This window comes from Microchirus variegatus, assembly GCF_963457635.1.
Source record: "Microchirus variegatus genome assembly, chromosome: 15".
NCBI classification, from domain to species: domain Eukaryota; kingdom Metazoa; phylum Chordata; class Actinopteri; order Pleuronectiformes; family Soleidae; genus Microchirus; species Microchirus variegatus.
In genome coordinates, this window is record NC_139816.1 from 2,463,940 (window position 1) to 2,490,872 (window position 26,933).

A 26,933-nucleotide genomic window follows, 5' to 3' on the forward strand; every position below is an offset into this window, starting at 1 on the left:
TGGGCTTAAAAAAAAGAATACTAAAAAAAATGTCTGATTTTGGACGACATAGTATAGTATGGCGTTTTTGTCAAATTTTGGACCAATTTCTTTTTTTTCAAAAAAATTGTCAGATTTTGGACGAAATAGTGTAGTATGACATGGAGGTCGACGACAGTATAGTATGACGTTTTGGTGACATTTTGGGCTATAAAAAAAAATAAAAAAAAATTGTCTGGTTTTAGACGACATAGTGTAGTATGTCGTTTTTGTCAAATTTTGGACCAAACCTATTTTTTCCAAAAAATTGTCAGATTTTGGTCAAAATAGTGTATTATGACATGGAGGTTGACGACATAGTATGGTATGACGTTTTGGTGACATTTTGGGCTAAAAAAAAAAATTCAAAAAAATGTTCCGATTTTGGACGACATAGTATAGTATGGCGTTTTTGTCCAATTTTGGACCAATTTCTTTTTTCAAAAAAAAATGGTCAGACTAGGATGAAATAGTGTAGTATGACATTGAGGTCGACGACATAGTATAGTATGACGTTTTGGTCACATTTTGGACAATTTTTTTTTACTTTTCTGATTTTGGACAACAAAGTATAGTATGACTTCACGACATAGTAAAGTATGACGTTTTTTTCCAACCTAAGGCCAAAGTTTTTTTTTCAAAAAAATATCCACATTCCGGACGACATAGTATAGTTTGTTTTTGTCAAATGTTGGACCAAAAATGTTTTTTCAGAAAAAATGTCAAATTTTGGAGGACATAGTATAGTATGACGTCACAACATAGTATGGTATGACGTTTTTGTCAAACCGTTTTTGCACTCAAACTTAAAAAAAAAAAAAAATTGTCACATTTAGGACGACATATTAAAGTATGACTTTTTCAGATTTTGAATGACATACTAAAGCATGACTTTTTGGTGATGTTTTGGATGAAATACTAAACCCTAACATCCAATAAGCCAATTATCAAAATATAGTCAACAGGTCAAGAAACGACAAATCCACATTTTTAAAACAATAATTTTATTGATTTATTGGTTTTGAATTGATTGATTTTTATAATTTCACAGAAAAGTCTTCATAGTCCTGATATATGAATTTAAACCGGTTGCACAATGCTATTATGAACGTTCACATAAAAATCTGATGCAAAAATTGTTATTTTCTTTAAGATCAACAAGAAAAGAATTTCAGCTCTGAAGACCAAGAAAAATCAAACCTGATCATTCAATGTTAATAAGTCAGAAGTGGCAGATCCATCAGTAAACGCTCCGACTGAGTAAGTTTTACACCATTTTGGATATTGCTTCTTTCTGTTTTCCCAGTAATGAATTTTCACTTGTTGCGAGGGACTTTTTCTCCAAGAGGAACTTCCATCAGTTTCTGTCAAGAAAGACAAAAAAGGAAAGGAGAAGATCTGGATTACTCGTTTTCATAAAGAATCTGTGGCTTAGGTTAAAAGTGACAGTTCAACTCAAGACTTGTGTGATAAAGCCATGAATAAGTTCACTTCTTTATCTCAAGCCTTGGAGCCAGGATTCTAGTTTTTGGCAGTGACGACAGTGAACAAAGCGTGAAAAGATTCTGAGTTCTTTGTTTTGGTGAGTGAGCAAAGAGAGTAAAGAACTTTCCACCAAGGAGCGCCGTGAAGTCAATTTAAATCAAAAACCCATGTAAGGTGGTTCAGGAGGGTCATTAGTATCAGACCTTGAGCAGTCGTGCGTGGTAAACATTGTCCTCCTCGTTCTCCAGTCTTTGAATGTCCACCTGGTATCTCTCACAGGCTCGAGTCAATTCCTGCACGTCGTAGATAAGAGCCGGGTCCAGAGAATCAGCGTTGATCAGACTGACAAGGTACTCTCTGTAGTGTTTCCTACACATGAAATCATTTCATCATCAATCAATCATACATATCACAATCATCATAACATTCCATTACAAAATGTAACAAAAAAGTCATTGTTTATTATGTAGTCCAAAAAGTCAAAAAAGTCAGTTTAGTATGTCGTACAAAAAGTCAAAAAAGTCATAGTTTAGTATGTCGTCCAAAAAGTCCAAAAAGTCATACTTTAGTATGTCGTCCAAAAAGACTAAAAAGTCATAGCTTAGTATGTCGTCCAAAAAGACAAAAAAGTCATAGTTTAGTATGTCGTCCAAAAAGTCCAAAAAATCACACTTTAGTAAGTCATCCAAAAAGTCCAAAAAGTCAGTTTAGTATGTCGTCCAAAAAGCCCAAAAAGTCATAGTTTAGTATGTCGTCCAAAAAGACAAAAAAGTCATAGTTTAGTATGTCGTCCAAAAAGACAAAAAAGTCATAGTTTAGTATGTCGTCCAAAAAGTCATAGTTTAGTATGTCGTCCAAAAAGACAAAAAAGTCATAGTTAAGTATGTCGTCCAAAAAGTCAAAAAAGTCACACTTTAGTATGTCGTCCAAAAAGACAAAAAAGTCATAGTTTAGTATGTCGTCCAAAAAGTCAAAAAAGTCATACTTTAGTATGTCGTCCAAAAAGTCAAAAAAGTCATAGTTTAGTATGTCGTCAAAATAGTCATAGTTTAGTATGTCGTCCAAAAAGTCAAAATAGTCATAGTTTAGTATGTCGTCCAAAAAGTCAAAAAAGTCATACTTTAGTATGTCGTCCAAAAAGACAAAAAAGTCATACTTTAGTATGTCGTCCAAAAAGTCAAAAAAGTCATAGTTAAGTATGTTGTCCAAAAAGACAAAAAAGTCATACTTTAGTATGTCGTCCAAAAAGTCATAGTTTAGTATGTCGTCCAAAAAGTCAAAATAGTCATAGTTTAGTATGTCGTCCAAAAAGACAAAAAAGTCAGTTTAGTGTCGTCCAAAAAGACAAAAAATCAGTTTAGTATGTCGTCCAAAAAGTCTTAGTTTAGTATGTCGTCCAAAAAGTCAAAAAAGTCATAGTTTAGTATGTTGTCCAAAAAGACAAAATAGTCATAGTTTAGTATGTCGTCCAAAAAGACAAAAAAGTCATAGTTTAGTATGTCGTCCAAAAAGACAAAAAAGTCATAGTTTAGTATGTCGTCCAAAAAGTCATAGTTTAGTATGTCGTCCAAAAAGACAAAAAAGTCATAGTTAAGTATGTCGTCCAAAAAGTCAAAAAAGTCACACTTTAGTATGTCGTCCAAAAAGACAAAAAAGTCATAGTTTAGTATGTCGTCCAAAAAGTCAAAAAAGTCATACTTTAGTATGTCGTCCAAAAAGTCAAAAAAGTCATAGTTTAGTATGTTGTCAAAATAGTCATAGTTTAGTATGTCGTCCAAAAAGTCAAAATAGTCATAGTTTAGTATGTCGTCCAAAAAGTCAAAAAAGTCATACTTTAGTATGTCGTCCAAAAAGTCAAAAAAGTCATAGTTAAGTATGTTGTCCAAAAAGACAAAAAAGTCATACTTTAGTATGTCGTCCAAAAAGTCATAGTTTAGTATGTCGTCCAAAAAGTCAAAATAGTCATAGTTTAGTATGTCGTCCAAAAAGACAAAAAAGTCAGTTTAGTGTCGTCCAAAAAGACAAAAAATCAGTTTAGTATGTCGTCCAAAAAGTCTTAGTTTAGTATGTCGTCCAAAAAGTCAAAAAAGTCATAGTTTAGTATGTTGTCCAAAAAGACAAAATAGTCATAGTTTAGTATGTCGTCCAAAAAGACAAAAAAGTCATAGTTTAGTATGTCGTCCAAAAAGACAAAAAAGTCATAGTTTAGTATGTCGTCCAAAAAGTCATAGTTTAGTATGTCGTCCAAAAAGACAAAAAAGTCATAGTTTAGTATGTCGTCCAAAAAGTCAAAAAAGTCACACTTTAGTATGTCGTCCAAAAAGACAAAAAAGTCATAGTTTACACCGCTAACCCTGTTGTGGCATATTCGGTTAAAATCTGGACTCAGTTCAGAAGATCATTTGCTCTTAACAGCCTCTCCCTTTTTGCTCCGATAACGAAAAATCATATGTTTCCTCCTTCAATGTCGGATGGAGCCTTTGGTGTGTGGCTCAGTAGTGGGATACATTCATTACAGGATCTTTATGTAGATAAAAACTTTGCGTCTTTTGAACAACTGGTTAATATATTTCATATCCCCAGATCCCACTTCTTTAGGTATTTGCAATTGCGGAGTTTTATAGCCTCACATTCCAACTGCTTTCCCCTCTGCCCCTCGGTATCTTTGTTGGAGTCTATTTTTAAGCTAGGGAAGGACTTGAAGCAGGTTATAGGGAAGCTATATGGCCTTCTCAATTTGTTTCAGTTATCGACTCTAGATGGTCTTAAACACAAATGGGAGGAGGATCTAAACGAACAGATTCCAGATGCAGTATGGCAGAAAGTTATCAGGAGGATCCACACATCATCTGTTTGTCAACGACATTGTGTTATACAATTTAAGATAGTACACCGACTTCACTGGTCGAAAGTTAGGCTGTCTAAATTCAGACCAGAGCTTGACCCTATCTGTGATCGATGTAAGCAAGGCCCCGCGACTCTATTACACATGTTTTGGACTTGTCCAAAATTACACCACTTCTGGCAGTCCATTTTCGACACTCTCTCTAAAATATTAATGCAACCAGTAGATCCATCCCCTCTTACTGCTTTATTTGGTGTCACTCCACAGGTTGTGAATTTAGGTAGCAAATCCAATATGGTGGCCTTTTGTACACTGCTGGCCAGACGACTGATTCTGTTCAGATGGAAAGACCCTCTTCCTCCTTTGTACTCCCACTGGATTAAAGAGACTATGCAATATCTGAAGCTGGAAAAAATAAGATACTCTCTGCAAGGGTCTGTGTCGAAATTTTATGCAATATGGCAGCCCTTCCTGACATTTGTGGAGCAAATGGAAACAGAAAATTTGGCTCTATAATACAGATTCTCCTATTTGTGTTGGTACATGTGTTTTTTCTTATTCATTTTTATTTATTTATTATTTTTGCCTTGTCAACAAATATGCATAATGACTGTATTTTGATTTCGTGGTACAGGTTTGGTGGGTGGGTGGGTGGGTGGGTGGTGATTAGGGATTAGTTATTGTTTGTATTGTAAGTGTGTTTTATGTGTTGTGAAAGTCTTAAATAAAAAGACCTTGTTCAAAAAAAAAAAAAAAGTCATAGTTTAGTATGTCGTCCAAAAAGTCCAAAAAGTCATACTTTAGTATGTCGTCCAAAAAGTCAAAAAAGTCATAGTTTAGTATGTCGTCAAAATAGTCATAGTTTAGTATGTCGTCCAAAAAGTCAAAATAGTCATAGTTTAGTATGTCGTCCAAAAAGTCAAAAAAGTCATACTTTAGTATGTCGTCCAAAAAGACAAAAAAGTCATACTTTAGTATGTCGTCCAAAAAGTCAAAAAAGTCATAGTTAAGTATGTTGTCCAAAAAGACAAAAAAGTCATACTTTAGTATGTCGTCCAAAAAGTCATAGTTTAGTATGTCGTCCAAAAAGTCAAAATAGTCATAGTTTAGTATGTCGTCCAAAAAGACAAAAAAGTCAGTTTAGTGTCGTCCAAAAAGACAAAAAATCAGTTTAGTATGTCGTCCAAAAAGTCTTAGTTTAGTATGTCGTCCAAAAAGTCAAAAAAGTCATAGTTTAGTATGTTGTCCAAAAAGACAAAATAGTCATAGTTTAGTATGTCGTCCAAAAAGACAAAAAAATCAGTTTAGTATGTCGTCCAAAAAGTCCAAAAAGTCATGGTTTAGTATGTCGTCCAAAAAGTCCTAGTTAAGTATGTCGTCCAAAAAGACAAAAAAGTCATGGTTTAGTATGTCGTCCAAAAAGTCCTAGTTTAGTATGTCGTCCAAAAAGACAAAAAAGTCATAGTTTAGTATGTCGTCCAAAAAGACAAAAAAGTCATACTTTAGTATGTCGTCCAAAAAGTCAAAAAAGTCATAGTTTAGTATGTCGTCCAAAAAGTCAAAATAGTCATAGTTAAGTATGTCGTCCAAAAAGACAAAAAAGTCAGTTTAGTGTCGTCCAAAAAGACAAAAAATCAGTTTAGTATGTCGTCCAAAAAGTCTTAGTTTAGTATGTCGTCCAAAAAGTCAAAAAAGTCATAGTTTAGTATGTTGTCCAAAAAGACAAAATAGTCATAGTTTAGTATGTCGTCCAAAAAGACAAAAAAATCAGTTTAGTATGTCGTCCAAAAAGTCCAAAAAGTCATGGTTTAGTATGTCGTCCAAAAAGTCCTAGTTTAGTATGTCGTCCAAAAAGACAAAAAAGTCATGGTTTAGTATGTCCTCCAAAAAGTCCTAGTTTAGTATGTCATCTAAAAAGACAAAAAAGTCATAGTTTAGTATGTCGTCCAAAAAGACAAAAAAGTCATAGTTTAGTATGTCGTCCAAAAAGTCAAAAAAGTCATAGTTTAGTATGTCGTCCAAAAAGTCAAAATAGTCATAGTTTAGTATGTCGTCCAAAAAGACAAAAAAGTCATACTTTAGTATGTCGTCCAAAAAGTCAAAAAAGTCACAGTTTAGTATGTCGTCCAAAAAGACAAAAAAGTCAGTTTAGTGTCGTCCAAAAAGACAAAAAAATCAGTTTAGTATGTCGTCCAAAAAGACAAAATTGCGATGTCTTATTACTGATGAATTGATGATATTTTGACAAGTAAAATTGACTATAATGTGATGATTAATGTGATGAGTGTACAGTTACATGTCTCATCATCATCATCATCATCATCATCATCATCATCATCATCATCATCATCATGGTCCTCAGCTGAAGAGTCAAACACTTACTCGCAGAGTCCAGCTTGTCCCGGCTGTGTTTGAAGACCACACGGTGAATCTGTCTGTTGACCTCCTTCATCTTTCTGCTCCATCACTCCACAACCATCTACAGGCAAAATGAAAAACTTTATTATCATCGTGTGTCGCTGACACGAGACTCTTGGTGAATAATGAGTCCAGGCTTTTATTTATAATAAAGTTGTTTTACCAGTTTGAGCGCCATCGTCAGGATCCGTGTTGAACTCCACATCACATTTCTGAAGGGAGGAAAGCCAAGAAAACAAATGTTCATGAAAAATATATATAGTTTGTTTGTGACACTGCTTTTCTTGTTTTCACCTCACCTTGCTGTATCTTTGAATATGGCAATACATTTTACTCATTACTCTTACAAAATAAAAGAGACTAAACTACATTTTTGGGGATTCTCCTAAACTCTTTTCTCGCGTGTACAGGCTTTGAATTTCAATAAACTTCAATTCTGGTCAAATTCAACCAAACCTACAGAAGGTTTTTTTTAACTTTTAAATGTCCAAATTAATATTAAAACCCGATAAAATAACATTTCTAATGGAATTTTTATTTTTTACAATTCTGGTCTATTATGTATGTGAATGATCCCGCATTAAAGTAGGTGATGAAGAGTGGAGGTGATGAAGAGTGGAGGTGATGAAGAGTGGAGGTGATGAAGAGTGCTCACCTGCAGCAGGGCCTGAAGTCTCTGAGGCTCCCAGTCTCTTAAATAGAAGAGACAGTCTCGAGGGTGATGAGCGTGGAGACCAGGGTAACTGCACTGAGACGTCTTACAGGACGTCTACAGGAGCACAAAGACGTTTCAGTACAACAATAAACACGTTTTTATGTTTATCTTTCATTTTAGTAGTTATTCTTACAAAATAAAATACACATTTTTATGTTTACCTTTCATTTTAGTAGTTATTCTTACAAAATAAAACACACATTTTTATGTTTACCTTTCATTTTAGAAGTTATTGTTACACAATAAAACACACATTTTTATGTTTATCTTTCATTTTAGTGGTTACTATTACAAATTAAAATACACGTTTTTATGTTTACTTTCATGATAGTGGTTATTCTTACAAAATAAAATACATGCTTTTGCATTGTCTTTCATTTTAGTTGTTATTCTTACACAATAAAAGACACATTTTTATCTTTATCTTTCATTTTAGTAGTTACTCTTACAAAATAAAATGCACGTTTTTATCTTTATCTTTCATTTTAGTGGTTATTCTTCCAAAATAAAAGACAAATTTTTATGTTTATCTTTCATTTTAGTAGTTATTCTTCCAAAATAAAATACATATTTTTATGTTTAACTTTCATTTTAGTAGTTATTCTTCCAAAATAAAATACACATTTTTATATTTACCTTTCATTTTAGTGGTTATTCTTCCAAAATAAAATACATATTTTTATGTTTACCTTTCATTTTAGTGGTTACTATTACAAATTAAAATACACATTTTTATGTTTACTTTCATGATAGTGGTTATTCTTACAAAATAAAATACATGCTTTTGCATTGTCTTTCATTTTAGTTGTTATTCTTACAAAATAAAATACACATTTTAATGTTTATCTTTCATTTTAGTGGTTATTCTTACAAAATAAAATACATGTTTTTATGTTGTCTTTCATTTTAGTAGTTATTCTTACAAAATAAAATACACATTTTAATGTTTATCTTTCATTCTAATGGTTATTCTTACAAAATAAAATAAATGTTTTTATGTTGTCTTTCATTTTAGTAATTACACTTACAAAATAAAAGACAGGTTTTTATCTTTATCTTTCATTTTAGTGGTTACTCTGACAAAATAAAAGACATGTTTTTATCTTTATCTTTCATTTTAGTAGTTACTCTTACAAAATAAAAGACACGTTTTTATGTTGTCTCTAATTTTAGTAGTTACTCTTACAAAATAAAAGACAAGTTTTTATGTTTTCTTTCATTCTAGTGGTTATTCTTACAAAATAAAATACATGTTTTTATGTTGTCTTTCATTTTAGTAATTACACTTACAAAATAAAAACACATTTTAATGTTTATCTTTCATTTTAGTGGTTACTCTCACAAAATAAATACACGTTTTTATGGCTTTTTTTCATTCTAGTGGTTATTCTTACAAAATAAAATCAGTAGATATTCTTGCAATACATAATTTTTACCATTATTGTTATTATCATTAGTAGGAGTAGTAGTATTCAGACATAGATCATTCAGAGGCTGAAACTCTTTGCTCTGACGATGGACGTTCATAAAAAAGTACCTTGCAGTAGGGGTTGTTGCAGCCACTGCAGAACTGGTACCTGCACTGGGAGCAGCTGAAGTGCATGCAGCCGCCTTTGGTCAGAGCGTACTGGAACCTGCAGTGTGGACAAGCTGTAAAAAAAAAAAAAAAAAAAAAAAAACACCAAAAAACATGAGGCAATTATGATAAATACTAGAAAATTCTGCGGGTGTACTTTTTCACATTTTGCCGACATGTTCAGGACGGGACCCTGGTCTCAAACATCGTGTTTCATGCAAATCGGTCAATGTACAGCAAAGTTACATTTAACTTCCCGTTTCAGGCGTTCCACTTCCTGTATTGAAATCATCTTTTGCAGACATATTCGGGGCGGGTCTCTGGTCTCACATATCAAGTTTCGTGCACAGCAAAGTTAACTTCCTGTTTAAAATGGCCTACTTCCTGTTGGGTCAAAGGCGTGTCCCTAAACATGTCCAGGGAAGGTCCCTTGCCTCACATATCTTGTTTCGTGCACATCGGTCAATGTAAGGCAAAGTTACATTTAACTTCCTGTTTCTGGCGTTCCACTTCCTATTGTGAGGTCATCTTTTGCAGACATGTTCAGGATGGGTCTGTGATCTCACACATCAAGTTTTCAGGTCTCAACGTTAAAGTATGACGATACTGTGAGGCTCCGAATATGGCTTGTTTTTTTTCTTTTTTTTATCAAAAAGGCTGCGTCACTTTTGTCTCATAGGGACATTTGTCTTGGACTCATGCTGTTCATATAACACACGCTACAATAAATCTCAGAAAGTTGTCACAAAAAGCTGAAATAAATAAAGATTTGAGACTTTGCAAGTTTCCTGATGTGACTCACTGATGCCGTTGTCTCTCAGGTATCCGGCCAAACCCTGTCGCTGATATTCTGGATCGTTCTCTCGCTTCCACAACTGGAACTGTTCACAGGACAAGTCCTGGTGCTGAGCCTCCCACTGACACCAGAGACACAGACAATCATTAACACTAATGTTTCAAAGCTCACATTCAACTTCACAAATTAAACATATTGTGAGCACAGAGAAGGTTCATGGATGTTGTGAATGAGGACAGTCGGTGAAAGAGAAGAGGACAAGATGGAGGCAGATGATAAGATAAGAAGTCCTTTATTCGTCCCGCAGTGGGGAAATTTACAATGAAATTTACAATGATGATCAGCTGGGGTGACTCAAAAGGGAGAAGCAAGAAGAAGCAGAAGAAAAGGAAGGAGGGTGAAAGGAAGCAGATTTAATGGAAGGAGGAGGAGGATGAGAAGCAGAAGAAGCTGAAGGAAACAAAGAGTGAGAGCACTCACGGGTTTCTTGCACCGAGTACAGAAACTCTGTCTGCAGTACGGACAGGTGACCTTCAGCTGATCTCCATCATTGATGAAGCCTGAGGTGCACTGACAACAAACAGAGAAGAAGAAAGTGTTCAATCACCATCATGACAACAACAACCTGACACTTTTCATGTATTATTATTCTACCATTTCAACACAGTCTCTGGTTGTTCATTAGCTGCTCAAGGAAGATCATTTAGATGTTTTACCTCCTCGGGGACAAATGGCATATTAATTCTATTCATTTATTCACACCAAATTTCACCCGTTTTGACGTTTAACAGCTGTAAGAATAATCTAAATCTCAATTAATTAAGCCTGAAATTGAAAAAGTTTTCCTTAAACTAAAACTTTTCATACTTGTGTACAAATTAATATTTGTAAACCAAGTCCGGGTTAAATTTGACCCATTCTGACATTTGACAGCTGTTAAAAAAAAGATAGAAATGTAATGTTCTAAATGTTTTTTTTGCCTGAAATGTAATTAAACATTGATGAACTACACAAACTAACATTTTATATTTTTGTACAAATATATGTACGATGAATCTGTGTGTGTGTGTGCACTCACGTGACAGCACCAGAGGAACTTGGGATCCTTCATGAGAGCGTGTTCGGTCAGTTTTTTATGAAACAGCTCGTAAACGTCAGTGTCCAGACAGTCGCGCAACTGTAGGAAAAAGATAAATAAAACAATTTTTACACCTTCAGTTGTTTATCAAGTTTTTTCTCTGGCTAAACCATTAACCACAGTTATTTATTTGCAGTGTATGTTGGTAAAACATCTGTGTTGGTTCCCAAACACTGGCTTTCATTCCCATCCTTTTATAACTATCGTGACCCATCATATAATACTATGTAAAAATCGAAATCATAAAAGTCAAACCTGTATGTCCAGCGTGGAGAAGTAGCTGTCCAGCTGCTCGGGGTCGTTGATGTCGGGTTCTCCACAGACGGGACACACCATGTCTCTGATGTGTTTGTCTCTCACGGCGATGGTGAAGTGTTGACCGAAACAATCGTGACACACGGAGCATTGACACGACGTCAGGGACTGCATCTGCGACAGAGATCATAAACTAAATAGAAATTGGACCTTTATTGGTTTGATAAATCTGTTTTTATGACTCCTCAAATTCGAACACCCTGCATGTTAAATATAGACGGGAAAGGGAGGGAAATCTGGTCATACCCGAGGATGAATGGGAAAACATTTGTAAATTACAATCAATCAATCAATCAATCAGTGGCGGGAGTTTGGATGGAAAACCATTATGAGATTTTTTATAACGCCTGCTCAGAAGAGACAACAAGGGAATGGAACAAGTTGTTGGAGGATGTGTGGTTCAGATACAGCCAACCATTATCATTTATTTTGGGATTGTCCAAAACTTTTCCCTTACTGGCATGACATTCATGATTGACTGGAATACATATACAATTAATGCATAAGAGTGACCACGATTTTGGCTTCTCGAGATCATAACACCATTAGAATTGAAGAAAAACGATTAATGCTCCGCGCGGCGTGTATGTAAATTCGCATGCTAGAAAAAGACCCTGAACACACCAGTGTAACTGCGGCTCCAACTGACGTGTGTGGATCAAGAACAAGAGGAGAGAACGTAGAAACACGACAGAAAGGCAGTCTTTGGTTGAGAAGAAATGTAGGACAACATCTACATCTTTCACGCCACTCGCTAACTGCAGGTACGTAACTGGTGCGTTCAAGGTGTCCCTCCAGCATAGGAATTTACACATACAATCAACAACAAAGGGCTTGTGAAGCTTGTGAACATTTTTTTCATAAATAAAATATATCCACTGGACACAAAAATCCTCTGAGGCTGGAAGTTTGTGTAAAACACTGTGCTCCACTGTGCAGCCACTCTTCCTCCCTCGCCTGCACTCTCGTATTTCACAGGGACAAGGAGGAGCTACGGTGGAGCTGTGAAGTACTGTGTGGTGGGGTGCCAACATTCACGGTGAAATGTGTTGCTATGTCGCGTGTTTTATCGCCTATACTTACACTAAGTGGAACCACTAAAACATGACTGAGTCTTGTTTTTTCACATTTTGGGGACTGGTATGGCCCACTGAGTCCCAAATATCAGTACTAAAATGATTAAAAAGTTGATTTTGCACAATATGGGACCTTTAAATTCAAAGTCAATGTGTTGATATCAATAACAGTTTTTAAAAAAACGTTTAAGTTTAGTACGTTTCAGGTTTTGTAAGGATTGTAAGGATTGTGTTGTTCTAAAGAGATTGTTGTTCAAATGAAATAAACTTTTTTTAGATTCTAAACTGAATATGGGTTACAAATGTTGGTTTATCAGTGAATACAAATGCTACAAACATAGCTAATCAACCGCTGTATTTACCAAACACGTCCGTTAGACGATAAATCACGTCGTAGCTGGCCTACCTTACTGCGGGGGAAGACGCTCAGACAGCAGGGACAGTCGTTCTTGAGGAGACGCCTGATAAAATCTTTGTCATGTGACTCCTTCACGGCCTGCACCACGTCCTCCAGAGAGTACGTGACGTCCGGCTCCTGCAGCAGGGACAGCACCAGCTCGCAGCGCCCCCAGCTGGGCAGGCCGTACAGAGCCAGGAGGCGCCTGCACATCCTCTGAGGAAAGTAAACAAACAATGTGTTATAAATGGAAATAGTATCATTTCAAAAACATCATCACCACGTGAGCTCAGGAACGTGGTGCGACGACTCCAACCTGTTTGTCCGGGTGTGCGGGGTCGATCGGAGGCTCGGGAAAGTCGGTCCAGATACGCTGGTGGTACGGCTCCAGCAGAGGGCGCTGCAGCAAAGACAAAGCCCCTTTGACCTCGCCGCCGCTCAGCCGCAGCGCCTCCTCACACTTGGCCGTGTCTCTGAAGCCAAGAGAGTGGAGCTCCCTCATCTGGACAAAGAGAGAAACAACAACAACAACAGAGGAATTTTAAAATGACAAAGATAAAGAGAGTGGAGCTCCCCATGTGGACACAGAGAGACACGACAGGAAGGAAACTTAAGGTAACGTCCACAAATATACAGTATATATATATATACGACGTGTATGTATCGTATATACATATGTATATATATACATATATATACATATATATATATGTATATATATATACATACATAGACATCTGACCTTTGCCTGTCGGTCCCTCAGCAGCTGCGTCACTGCTCTGTCCGTGTCTCCTCCCGCCGCCAACCACGCCAGCTTGGCCTCGGCTCTGGACAGCTTCACGTCTTCACCCACGGTGTCGCTCTTCTGAGTCTCCTCGGTGTCTCCGTCCATGGCGGCGCGCCTCCCAGGATCCCCGGCTCCGCCGGTGACCGGCACAGACGCCGCCATGGCACAGATTTCGTCCAGCAGGTGGGGCAATTCTGACGTAAGCCAGTCGCAGGGGTTGACGTTGCTGCCACCGCACACACCCAGAGCTGCGTACACTTCCTCCGGACTCAAACCGCGCTTCTCTGCCTCCTGGAATAAAGACACAGGAACGTCTTCACTCAAACATTCACAATACCTTTTTAGACACATTACTAGATTATGTAAATAATTGTTAGTTGCAGCTCCAATACTAAATGTATATGAAATATCTGCTCTGAATTATATCAAAAGTTGTTATTTTACACAAACTTCCCACAGATATTAAGTGTTTGAACAATTCCATATATATATACATATACATACATATATATACATATATATATATAAATTGGCAACATGGACTACAATAACAATATCAGGACCGACTGACCCATGTTCAACTGCTGTTCACACATATATATCTTAGTGCTGTCAAACGATTAAAATATTTAATTGCGATTAATCGCATAAATGTCATAGTCATAGTTAATCGCAATTAAACGCACATTTTTAACAATGTTAAATGTCCCTTGATTTCTTTTTGTAAAAAAATTGACGCCGTTAAAATGGGTTCGTGTTCAGTGCGTCAATTAACGTGTTTAACTGAAATTAAAATATGACAAAAATACTTTATAATATAAGTATAGCAGGTTCTTTCCTCTTTTGTTTAAGCGGTTCTACATATACATACACGTGACAGTTATGTACAGTTAAAAAAGTTTGGTTTGGAGGTTGTCATTTGGTCCAGAAATGGTCAGAATATATTTCTCAAACATGTAAATGATGATGTTGTCAAATGTCTTGCTTTGTCCACAAACCAAAAAAATGAAACACCGAAACTGACTGTGTTGTAAAGTCCGTACCCTGATGTGATGGATGAGACCGAGTCCGTCCTCCTTCATCACCTTCTGCCTCCTCAGCTCCACGTTCTCTCTGGGCTTCGGCTGCGGCTTCACGCCGACCTGAGGCTGACCTTTGGCGACGGGCGGCGGCGGCTGCTGAAGAGACTGAGGTGCAGAGTCGCCGGCAGAGTCTTTACACACCAGGTTACACATCTCACACACCGGGGTGGGCTTAGTGTTCACGTAGGTGCAGAACTGGCAGGTCCACTGAAAAGAAGAAGCCATAGAGAGTCATGTAGCTCTGTGTAGCTTGGCATTTCGTAGCGTGGTTGCAGTACGTTAAGATTTGCTGTTTACAGTAAATCCAGGGTTTTCCACCACTGAATAAGGTCACGTCTGATGCAACAAACACGTCTATAGCTCTAGTTATCGCTTTAGCGAGGAAGTTTTTGCCCCAAATTGAAGACAGAAGAATTGTCTGTGTTATACAGAGCTGTTGTCATAGCAACGTCTACGTCCTTGTTGGACAATGTGAACGTGGTTGACAAAACTCACAGGGGAACACAAAATATTTCCACACCAGTGATTTCAGAGAAGATGCAGGGCGTTGGAGTTTGGTCGACGTGTCGCACCAAATCATTAGTTGCCATGGTTATTATAAGTTGGCAGCAGCAGTTAGCGGGAGGAGCTAACTGTCCAGGGTGTGACCCCACAGCTGTGGGTTTAAACCTTTGTATAAATGTGAAATAATGAAGCTTCGAGCTGCTGATAAACAAACCTTTGTTCCGGTTTCAGGCCGAGGTCCAGAGTTGGACGGCGCTGGGGCGACAGGCGGGCGAGTGGCCAGACGGGGGCGCTCACACACCTCACACAGGATGCTGCTGCCTTGATTTACCACAGTGCAGCTCCTACACTGCCACTCTGTGGAAACAAACACACATGACAACTTCGATAAAGGTTGTTTTTTGTCAGAAGTGACAAGTGTTAGGGTTAAGGTTAGACATTTACCTAAATATCAACAAAATTCAAACACTTTCAATGACCCATGTCTTTTCTTTTCAAATTCACAAACTTTCAAGGATATCAAGGACCTGTGGGAACCCTGTAAAACATATTTGCTCTAGTATTTCTTTAAAATTGTTAAAGGTCCCATATTATACCCTATTACCCCAAGTTAAACTAGGTCCTGGTGCCCTAATGAACATGTCTGTGTCATGCTTTAGTCAAAATATCATAAGGATGAAGCACAATAACAGTTCAATAACTCTGACAAAACAGCCTTTTTCAGAACGCTCGGTTTTGTGCCTGATCATTTACATGTGAATGAGACCCAGGTAAATACACATCCACTGCTTCCAGGAGAGTGTTGATCTAACTTGCTATCCACAGCCATACTGTCGCCACTTATCACCTATTGTCATGCAGCGTCGTCACAACCCCCGCTCCATATACCCCATAGTAATGTCCGTTTACCCGTTGTTACTGCGTTTCACCGTAATGCATAGAGTGACCACGATTTTGGCTTCTCCCGATCATAAAAACATTAGAATCGAAGAAAAACCATTCATGCGCCGCGCAGCGCAGCGTGTATGTAAATTCCTACGCTAGAAAAAAACCCCCGAACGCACCAGTGTTACTGCAGCTGCACTCGCTAACTGCAGGCACGTAACTTGTGCGTTCAAGGTGTTTTTCCAGCGTAGGAATCCACATACACGATCAACAACAAAGGGCTTGTGAAGCTTGTGAACACCCTTTTCATAAATAAAATATATCCACTGGACACACAAATCCTCTGAGGCTGGAAGTTTGTGTAAAACACTGTGCTCCGCTGTGCAGCCACTCTTCCTCCCTCGCCTGCACTCGCGTATTTCACAGGGACAAGGGGGAGCTACGGTGGAGCTGTGAAGTACTCTGTGAAGTACTCTGTGAAGTACTCTGTGAAGTACTCTGTGAAGTACTCTGTGAAGTACTCTGTGAAGTACTCTGTGAAGTACTCTGCCTGGCGGGGTGCCAACATTCACGGTGAAATGCTCGCTATGTCGTAATTACGCGGGAGGTTTAAACATCGCGTGTTTTATCACCTATACTTACACTAAGTGGAACCACTAAAACATGACTGAGTCTTGTTTTTTCACATTTTGGGGACTGGTACGGCCCTCTGAGTCCCAAATATCAGTACCAAAATGATTAAAAAGTTGATTTTGCACAATATGGGCCCTTTAATGCTTCACCTGAACTCGGTGACGTAGGAAGCGAAGCAGGGTTTTCCTGATTGATGGACGTAGCCGTGGCGAGTCGAGGTCGCTCACAGGTCGAGCAGAGGACGGCCCGCATTTCGTTGACTGTGGTGCAGTGACTGCATTCCCACGGAGACAGAGACAGACTGAAAGACAACAGAAAGAAATAATAATTGCCCAATGTCAGCTGAGATAGGCACAGCAGCCCCCCGCGACCCTCTGGTGGAGGATAAAGCGGTAGATAATGGATGGATGGATGGAAAACTCCTCCTTCAAAATGATCGACAGATCAACGGAATGCAAAAATTGTCCTCATAAATGAAGTCTGGGAAACGGTGATTTCTACTTCTTTTTTTTTCTAAGTTATCTCGATTTAAGAGGTGGGATGTAAAAATATGTGGGTGTGTTTTCCTTGTCCTCACCTGGACGTCTTGGCGGGTGTGAGAAACGTCCTGTTGTGTCCCTTTCGGTCGGGGTGAGTGTGGAAGAGGAGGTCACAGTTGACACACAGTCTCTGGACGCAGGTGGAGCACTGAGACTGGACGGCAGAGATACCACAGATGCCGCACGTCTCTGTCCAACACAAAGACACGCCGAGACGTCAGAGAAGAAGAAGAAGAGGAGGAGGAGGAGGAGGAGGAGAAGGAGAAGAGGAAGAAGAATGAAATGTGACCTACCCGGTTTGGTTTTCTGGATCTTCTCTCTCTTATGATTGGCTCTGCTCGGGTGTCGGTGGAAGAGAAGGTCACAGGCGTCACAGAAGGACTGACCGCCACACGGAGGACAAACGAGGGACGGAGCCACGCCACACAAGTTGCACTCGGCGCCTGCGCACACAGGAACTGAGAGATTCAGAAGAAATATGTCACATGTCACAGTGGAATTTAGACTGAAGCCAGGTTCCACTTCGGGTGCGTCTGCGGCTTCACCTGCTGATGGTTTGGGTTTTAGGGGCGGAGCTACGAGGCTCTGAGGAGGTTTTGGCGGAGGAGAGATGAGCGGCGGTTTGTCCGTGTTCGGCTGCTCCTTCTCAGGCGGATTAACCACCACGTCAGACGCCGTCACATCCTGAAGGAGAACACAATCACACCGTTTACACTCAGGCTCCAACCATTTATCCATTATTAATCCATTACTACGTAAGTTTTCAAATTTAGCTTCTTAAAGGGACACTGCGTAGTATTTATGGGTTTATATGACCCAAAATCCACTTTTTTATACACATTATGTGCTCTTGCATTGTCTAGTCGCTGTATAATAGTTTTTGTTTCATTTTCGTAGCGTTTCAAAAAGTCATGTAAAATAACATGGTCGCGGACCGCGGTTGCATAGCCACTGTTAGCAGCGAGACGCCATGTTTCTACGGGAGCCTGTAAGGACAAACCAGAGAGAACAAATCAATCGTCGCTTGACTTGTAGCGGAAGTCCCGCCTCCACTCTCTCCGCTTCGTCTGCTACGGCCGCGGTAGCTCCGCCCTCTCCCTCGCCTCACGAACCTCATCTGCTGACAAGGAGAAAGACGACGAGGACGACATTTGACCTGCTGAGGACACCGTAGCGCTCAGGGAAGGGAGGGGGTGAGCAGAGGAGCAGTTGGTTGTTGTAAATTTCAGCCTCTCCACTAGATGTCACTATAAACTACTTACTTCACCTTTAAACGTGATTATTTTCTGGTTTCTTTGCTCCGTAGAACTAACACATTTTGGTTTGTGGACAAAACAAGACATTTGAGAACATCATCATCATTTTCATGTATGGGAAAACTGATGGACATTTTCAGAGACTTTAACTAATACTTTAAAGGTTTAATATTGATGATTATGAAGTGATTTAAAACAATGACAGAGTGAATGGATGATGGAAACAGAAGAAGGAAAATCAAAACACACCTGCTGAGCGACAAACGGGACGATGTCTTTGAAGTTTTCTAGGTGAGGATGAGTTCCCTGAACAAACACAGATATAAATAAAATACAACCAGATGACACATGGTGAAGAAAATTACTTTATAATGACCTGATGTTCTTCACCCACCTTTACCAGCATGTCCACCTCTGTGCGCAGGGTCATGACCTCCAGGGTCACCGCGGCGACTTTGTCGGTGTCCGGCTCGCTGACGTCGTCGGGGAAACTGAGACCGTCCAGCTGCTGGTTGGTGTAACCGTAGAGGAAGAGGACTCGACGTCCTCCCTGTGAGCAGAGGCGACCATGAGGACATCAGTCACCGTCACACAACTAAACACCGCACGTGCGTTTAAATCTTACGTGCTATGGTTCAGACCCATTCAACATGTTCAAATTTGTCTCGACGGCATCTCAGCAGACCAGGACGAATTTAGTCATGTTTATGCAAAATGGTAATAGCTCTAAGCAGGTAAAGTTCTATACAGATACAGAAGGTTCTTCTGGATCCAGTGGATCAGAATGTAGATATTTCAGGTGTGTCCTCACCTTGACAGCGTCCACGGTGGTTCTGAAGACGGGGTTGTTGTGCTTGACGCTCCTCCAGTACCTGGGTCTGGCGGGAGACGTCAGGTTACAGCCGTACTTCTCCAGGATACTCAAGGCCTTGACCAGGCGACTCAAAGACTCCATGACCTAAATGTATGTTTATGAAATCAACGACACAATAAGCCATTCAAAATTTAAATCAAAATAAAGACAGAAAATCAAAAGAAAGTGTATAAAAATGGCACAAATGTCATTTTAATTAAAAGAATGAACATGTTTGATGGTTCACATTTGTAAATTAAGACCAACTAATTAAAAACAAGCAAAACAAACAAAAAAAAGCATGAGCTGCTCTCTTTAACAACATCTAGTGTTTATATACGAGTGGTGCCTATACGATACTGTATGAAAGTGTTTATTTAAGTGTATTATGGGGTTTTATATCAACATATAAAGCCACAAATTGGAGGAGGCAGGGAACACAAATTATGTCTTTATGCTGATGATATTCTGGTGCTGAGTCGAGATCCGACCAGTTCTGGTCCTGATAAAACATGCGATGTTTAACCCATTGACGCCGGGAAAGCATTGCCGCACTTCTACCATTGACGCCGGGAGAGCGGCTGCGTGTTTTATTCTCTCATAGACGCCGGTAAAGCGTATATACGAGCAGGGACCACTGTTATATTCTGTGTCCTGTGTTTGTTGTGTGGTTTTAGATTTTTGAGGTGTTTTTGTTATTTTCTATTATTTTTTTATTATTATTATTATTACCGTCTTGTTATTGTGATGGTTGTTTAATGTAATTATGCACTGCAATGTACATATGCACAGGTGTTGCATGGACTCCAGGAAGAATAGCTGTGGCTATGACCCCAGCTAATGGAGATCCCAATAAATCAAATCAAATCAAATCAAACCAGAAAATATTCATATTTAAGAAGCTGAAAAATCGCAGGAACTTGTTTTAGTTATTAAATAAAACACTAGCTGATGATTAATTTAGTAATACACATGTCATCATTGCAGCCCTAGTATTTGTTTTTATTAGTATTATTTATCTGAAATTTGCTCATCCGGTTCATACGGAAGCATATTGCATTCAAGTGAAAAAAAAAAAAAACTCCTGTTTTTCTCAGAAATTCATTTCCGGTTTTTCTGACTAATATTTTTTCCCTGTTTTTCGTGCAATTTTTTCTCCCCTGTTTTTCGGAGTAATTTTTTTTTCTGTTTTTCTGAGTAATTTTTTTTTCTGTTTTTCGGAGTAATATTTTTTCTGTTTTTTGGAGTAATTTTTTTTTCTGTTTTTCGGAGTAATATTTTTTCTGTTTTTCTGTCTATTTTTTTTTCTGTTTTTCTGAGTAATATTTTTTCTGTTTTTCGTGCAAATTTTTTTCCCCTGTTTTTCGGAGTAATTTTTTTTCTGTTTTTCGGAGTAATTTTTTTTATAACAACAAGGACGGCTTGTTTAGTTTAATCAAGTTTTACTTTGATCTGGGTTTAAGACACTGGGAGATAGTCCTGTCTTTAAGTCAGATAGATGGTATTATCATTAATTTGGCAACTTCGCGGTTGTTCAGAAGGAAAAGCCCATTCAGATCTGCTAGACATAGCAATCTTTCTCCAGGATCAGTTGGACAGATATGGCATGCTCCATGGATACATGATACAGATGATGCATTTGAAATGCATTCAGGCTGGCTACGTTGTGACTCAAGAGACGATCAGGAGACTGCTGAAAATATTGGATGCACACGGTGTGCAGCTGAGGCGCCGGAATCGCCTTCGGCGGCGTGTACCATAGCAAGAGTTCTCGATAATTCAGAAAAAAATTACTCTGAAAAACAGGGGAATAAAAATTTGCATGAAAAACAGAAAAAAAATACTCCGAAAAACAGGGGGAAAAAATTTGCACGAAAAACAGAAAAAAAATTTACTCTGAAAAACAGAACAAAATTTGCTCTGAAAAACAGAAAAAAAATGACTCTGAAAAACAGAAAAAATATTACTCAGAAAAACAGGGGGAAAAAATATTTGCACGAAAAACAGAAAAAAATGACTCTGAAAAACAGATTATTTTTTTCAAAAAATCAAACCGAAAATTAATTACTGAGGAAAACAGGAGTTTTTTTTGTTTTTTTTCAAGTGAATGCAATACGCTTCCGTAGGTTCAAACAACTTACATCCTAACATACTTATGTAACAGTGACACCCAGTGTTAAAACTGTGAACTGCATACACATCACACTACATCTGGCTCCAACAAAAGAAAGAAATGATGTCGGTGAAAATTAAATAGGAATTCAATAACCAGCTAATCTAAAAAGGTAAATATTATCTTAAATAACCTTCAAAAAACTTCCTGAAAAGAAAATTTTTTAAAAAATTATTATTATTATTATTATCATTTTTTAATAAGGTATTTTTTCCAGCCTTATCGTAACAAAAGTTAGGACATTTTCAGCCGAACTGACGTCACCGACCTCGATTTTGCTGCGGTTACTCGTGTTCTCCCTCAGCACGTTCTCCGCCACCAGGTGTCGGTATTTCTGCGACGGAGGCAGATCGACGTCTGCCATCGCCTGGACGTCGGCCTTCACGTCCTGAGCGACGCCTGACGAGGACAGGACGGACAGAGCTCTCCTCCTCACCTCGTCCATCTGCTCAGACGCAGAGCTGCTGCTGCTGCTGCTGCTGCTGATGCTGCTGCTGCTGCTGCTCATCGCTCTGGGAATCAGAAGAATCAGATTCATGTTATGTTAGAATAAAGAGTGGTTTAGATTATAACTGTGTCATGAAGCAATGTTTTAAAGCCATTAAAAAATGGGTTACAATTTCAATACAAAATCAATTACAAAATGAATAGGCGACTATTTTACTCGCTGATTAATCAGTTAAGGGGAATAAGGTTAAAACTAAATATTGTATATATTTTTGAAAAACGTGGCTCATTCTTTGCTGAATGAGCCGTTACGACTAAAAACATAACGTTTCAGTGACTTTTAAGTTTTCAAGAGTAAAATTGAGTCAACTTAAAAATAATGACTATTATAATGTACGGGCAGTGTTGTTTTTACGTGGTTGTTCTTGTTATTTGTTCTGGTAAAATGGATATAAATAAGATATATAAATAGATGAAGATAAATAAATATCTATATATATATATAACTTAATTAATTGATCCATCTCTATTAAAGAGACATTAAACATGTTATACGCTGTTTTATATTAAAGTTAAGGACTAAAAAAAAGCTTCAACTTAAGATAAAAACAGTGTTGTTCATTTTTTATTAAATGTAACATGAGCGCGTGACAGTAAAATGTGGGAAAGTCCAGGTTAATAATAGGTTCATTCACACTTGACAGTAAACACCTTCTAAATTGTTAAATTAAACCATAAACACGACCAGGAGACGCTCTGGTTAATGTTGTTAAATAAAAAAAACGTGTTATTCTTGTCTAGTTTTACGGTGTTTTACGGTGTTTCTGTTTTTAAGGCTGTTGATCAGAGCAGATCGTGAACAACATTTCTCGTAAGTTGAAACCGAAACTTTCTCGGATATTTCAGCGTCACGGTGACAGGAAAAAATCGTCTCGTCGGGTTTATTTAAACTGTCGCTTCGCGTCCAAAAGGTCAAACGATTTAAAATTTGTGTAAAACGTGTTTTCACGCGTTTTAAAGAGCGTCGTTTGTGGTTAAAGTCTCACCCGCTGTGTGTTTGTAGCTTCTCTGCTGCTGCTGCTACTGTTAGCTTCACACAACACGGAACTTCACTGTGACGGCTCCACTTCCCGTTTAGTTTTTCAAAACAAAAGCCGGAGCGCTTACAAATTAAATTAAATTAAATTAAATTAAATATGATATATTATATAATCTGGAGCAACATAAATACCGAATGTAATTTTTGTATTTCACCTCTAATATATATACATGTACATATATATATATATATACTTTTATGATATTAATATCTATTTATCTAGTAGTAATTATAGAATAGAATAGAATAGAATTCAACTTTATTGTCATTGCACGTCACTAGTACAGAGCAACGAAATGCAGTTTGCATCCATTCAAAAGTGCTGTTAGCAATTAAATATGTATATTACAAATGTGCAATGTATACAAATATAAATATATATACACAATATAATATATACAGTATACATATATATATATATATATATATATATATATATATATAAAAGATAAATATGGTATATATGGCTGTTGATAATAGTTATGAGTGGTAAGCATTTATTTACAGCCGGGGAATAATTATTTTGTACATGTGATTATATTTGCAGTATTTACAGTATTGCACAGAATATGATAAGTATAATAAAAAGATTTAATACACATTTGATGGAAAAATAAAGTTGTTTAAAACATGGAAATGTCCAATTTTTGTCATTTTCACAAATAGAATACAGGTTTCACAAATCAGAGAGTGTATTTTTATGAATCTTCAGAGTCTGTAGATTAATCTAGTCCAGATTTGAGAGGTCTAGGTACAGTGGTTTTGGATCAGGACCTGGTCCAAAGTGCTCAATATGCTGAAAAAACTTTGAAATGTGCCTTTATTGCATTTTCACAAATAGAATAAAGGTTTCACAAATCAGAGAGTGTGTTTTTATGAATCTCCAGAGTCTGTAGATTAATCTAGTCCAGATTTGAGAGGTCTAGGTACAGTGGTTTTGGATCAGGACCTGGTCCAAAGTGCTCTATATGCTGAAAAAACTTTGAAATGTGCCTTTATTGCATTTTCACAAATAGAATAAAGGTTTCACAAATCAGAGAGTGTGTTTTTATGAATCTTCAGGGTCTGTAGATTAATCTAGTCCAGATTTCAGAAGTCTAGGTACAGTGGTTTTGGATCAGGACCTGGTCCAAAGTGGTCTATATGCTGAAAAAACTTTGAAATGTGCCTTTATTGCATTTTCACAAATAGAATAAAGGTTTCACAAATCAGAGAGTGTGTTTTTATGAATCTTCAGGGTCTGTAGATTAATCTAGTCCAGATTTCAGAAGTCTAGGTACAGTGGTTTTGGATCAGGACCTGTTCTAATGAGGTCTACATAACTATTAAGTAATAATAATAATAAATATTATTATTATTTAATAATTGTTTACATTTCAATCGATGTAATTGTTACATGTCAGCACCCACATTAAATCATGAATATATCATTTAAATAATAAATAATATATATTTTAGTTTGTAGGAGGAGACATTTTAAGTGGGAGGGGCTTGAATGACGTCATCCGCCGTGAAACCGAAAATAAAGTGAACGAGGAAATAAGGAGGACGGTTCTGAGTCTCCTGTAGCGACAGAAACGGCAAAAAAAAGCAACGTAATTGTCCTCGTTTATTACGAGAAAACGCGTGAAAACGTCGGTTTGTTTATTGATTTTTTAGCAGAATCTATATCTTCGTCATGCCTAAGACGTCGGTGCTGAAAATCAGCAGCGCTGCTGCGGTGAAGGTGAGCGCGAGACCAACTCTTTCTCTATTAAAACACTTTCAAATGGACTCGATCACACTTCATTTGCTAGAACAAGTGTGTTTTTTTTGTAAAAAAGTAGATTAGATTTTTTGTACAAAGTCACAGTTTTAACGTGAGCGAACCGCGGCAGAGTTAGAAGAGAGGAGGGAAAATCCCTGAAAAGCGAAAGTAAAGTCGACTCCATTTGAAAGAAACGTGACGCGGCAGCAAAAAGAAAAATGTCCAGGTTTAATTTATTGTTGTTAAATTGTGAGGAAACTACAATTAGTAAAATGATATAAAAGAGTAACTTCTGATTATTATAAATATTGCTTCTTCTTAAAAAAAAAAAAAAAACTAATTCCCAATTTTTTTTATTTAAGATGTATGTGTATGTGTTTTTAAATAACATGCATGAAAATGAAGTTTTAATGAGTTTACTGGTTTCAAACAAATGATTCTTGTCACTGTTTTTTCTGTCTTTATATTTTCATGTCTTTTTACACATACAGTAAAAAGGGAGAATAATTATGTTTTTTTTTTTATGTTTTACAGGTGGAAAACTACAGTCAGTCTCTTTATCATGAGGTCTGAAGACAATATTATTGTCATTATAATTATCTTTTTTTTTTTTTTTTTTTTTAAACCTTTCTAGCATTTTCGAATGATTTCTTTCTGTTTTTCTTAGGCAGAGAATCTCTTCTCCACTTACATCCCACTGAAGATCACACAGCTGGACGCGATGCTAAAGGTCAGAGAGTTTTGGAACACGTGCGATAACCACGCGCGTTTCTTTTCTTCTTCTTCTTCTTTTTTTTTTTACTCTATTCCATGTCGTTTCCAGGACGACGCTCTCAGCATCACTGACATGTGCTCACTCCGGGCTCCGCTGGACATTCCCATCCCAGACCCTCCATCTCCAGAAGACGAGGTGAGAGGAGCAGGAGAACGTGGACATCAGTGTAGACCAGAGGCCCGTTCCACAAAAGTAGGATAAGGGATTAAGCCGGGCTATGTTGCTTATCCTGGCTTAATTTATCCGTGATCCGGTTCCTCAAAAGCAGGATAGGGGAAAGCAGGATATGTTATGACATAAGTTACCATGGAGATTTATTAAATCTCATCCCTCATCACAGCAGCAGTCACCACAAATGGAAACTAATAGTTATTCCACTGTCCACTACACTATGTTTTCACATTCAACTATACCCACGGTCATCATCTAAACATTTGAAATCATTGATTACAATCATTCAAAAATAATTAATAATAATTTTATATTTATACACACGATAGAAATTTAAAAACACATCAAAGAGTAACACGACGCTGCTTTATTGAATAAGGATAAATCGAAGCAAGCAAATCGGCTCCTTTCAAAACTGAACTCTGTCTCTGCAAAGACATAAAGCACCAATTCAAAGCATATTATAGAACATAAGTATATTGTAGAACATAAGAATGAATGCACATTAAAAGGCCTGTATATAATACACCCACGCACACACACACACACTACCATACCCACGCGCACACACACACGCAGCTTACACAAGCTCGCACACACGCACGCTCACACACAGACACACGCTCGCTCGCACACGCACGCTCGCATACGCACGCGCTCACACACAAAGTGTATTTTACAATCTAAAGGAAGTGACATTTACACATTTTCACTCACAATTTCAACTCATTATCAGAGTACAACTACGTTATCGGAGATGTTAAATAACTTTTTGGATCGTAAATGTGACGGTTTCGGCGGAGGAATTGACGTGTAAACTTCAGATTCCTGTTGGATAAGTCTGGCAAACGAGCAAGTGAGATGAAGACGTGAACATGTTCTTACGATATCTTATATTAAAAGAGAAATCATGAATTTAAAGGAATATGTGGAGGATAAAGCGGTAGAACATGTGTGATTTAATTTTATTTTTTTTAGTTTGCTGTTCCTCGGTGAATTATGAGCTTTATGGTTGCGTACAACAGTCCAAACCACACCGTTCATTAGGTTAATCTGGCAAGATTACAGGTTGTTGTTATACCCTCTTAAACTTGTCCAACAGGAAATGGAGACGGACAAGAATGAAGACGGTGCAGAGAAGAAGAAGAAAGGTGCAGGGTTTTTCCTCCTCAAATTCACTCAACACAATATACAGTAAAAAAA

At 37.6% G+C, this 26,933-nt stretch overlaps 2 protein-coding genes across 3 annotated transcripts in view; one reads left to right on the forward strand and one right to left on the reverse strand.

Moving 5' to 3' along the window:
- Positions 1 to 1,001: 1,001 nt before the first annotated feature.
- On the reverse strand, positions 1,002 to 23,047 carry LOC310937154 (E3 ubiquitin-protein ligase RNF31-like). 2 transcript variants are annotated; one of them, XM_083901359.1, is made up of 24 exons: positions 22,985 to 23,047; positions 21,760 to 22,003; positions 19,277 to 19,423; positions 18,860 to 19,015; positions 18,715 to 18,771; positions 17,755 to 17,893; positions 17,503 to 17,652; positions 17,248 to 17,398; positions 16,820 to 16,971; positions 15,367 to 15,509; positions 14,610 to 14,855; positions 13,522 to 13,857; positions 13,096 to 13,281; positions 12,789 to 12,995; positions 11,247 to 11,420; positions 10,932 to 11,030; positions 10,334 to 10,423; positions 9,860 to 9,974; positions 9,019 to 9,131; positions 7,422 to 7,535; positions 6,930 to 6,978; positions 6,731 to 6,827; positions 1,707 to 1,872; positions 1,002 to 1,382 (listed from the first exon to the last, which is right to left on the reverse strand). In XM_083901359.1, exons 2-24 carry the CDS (start codon positions 21,997 to 21,999, stop codon positions 1,335 to 1,337), a joined length of 3,375 nt encoding a protein of 1,124 aa, XP_083757485.1. In that variant the 5' UTR covers positions 22,000 to 22,003; positions 22,985 to 23,047; the 3' UTR covers positions 1,002 to 1,334. The 2 variants fall into 2 exon arrangements, with proteins under 2 accessions (XP_083757485.1, XP_083757484.1); XM_083901358.1 differs by having other exon boundaries at positions 17,503 to 17,667.
- A 1,513-nt stretch (positions 23,048 to 24,560) lies between these two features.
- Positions 24,561 to 26,933, forward strand: part of psme2 (proteasome activator subunit 2) — a 6,312-nt gene continuing 3,939 nt past the window's right edge. Inside the window, exons 1-5 of the mRNA XM_083901363.1 lie at positions 24,561 to 24,763; positions 25,319 to 25,351; positions 25,452 to 25,514; positions 25,608 to 25,694; positions 26,833 to 26,881. Of these exons, the coding sequence (XP_083757489.1) occupies positions 24,716 to 24,763; positions 25,319 to 25,351; positions 25,452 to 25,514; positions 25,608 to 25,694; positions 26,833 to 26,881 (280 nt within the window). The 5' untranslated portion in view covers positions 24,561 to 24,715. The remainder of the gene's footprint in view (positions 24,764 to 25,318; positions 25,352 to 25,451; positions 25,515 to 25,607; positions 25,695 to 26,832; positions 26,882 to 26,933) is intronic.

Excerpts from the sequence above, each read along its gene's own strand:
- LOC310937154 (XM_083901358.1), bottom strand. The coding sequence starts at position 21,999 with ATGAGCAGCAGCAGCAGCAGCATCAGCAGCAGCAGCAGCAGCAGCAGC. Across the intron at positions 11,421-12,788 it reads GCGTCTTCCCCCGCAGTAAG|ATGCAGTCCCTGACGTCGTG; the intron begins GTAGGCCAGCTA and ends TCTCTGTCGCAG. Across the intron at positions 11,031-11,246 it reads TCTCCACGCTGGACATACAG|TTGCGCGACTGTCTGGACAC; the intron begins GTTTGACTTTTA and ends TTTTTCCTACAG.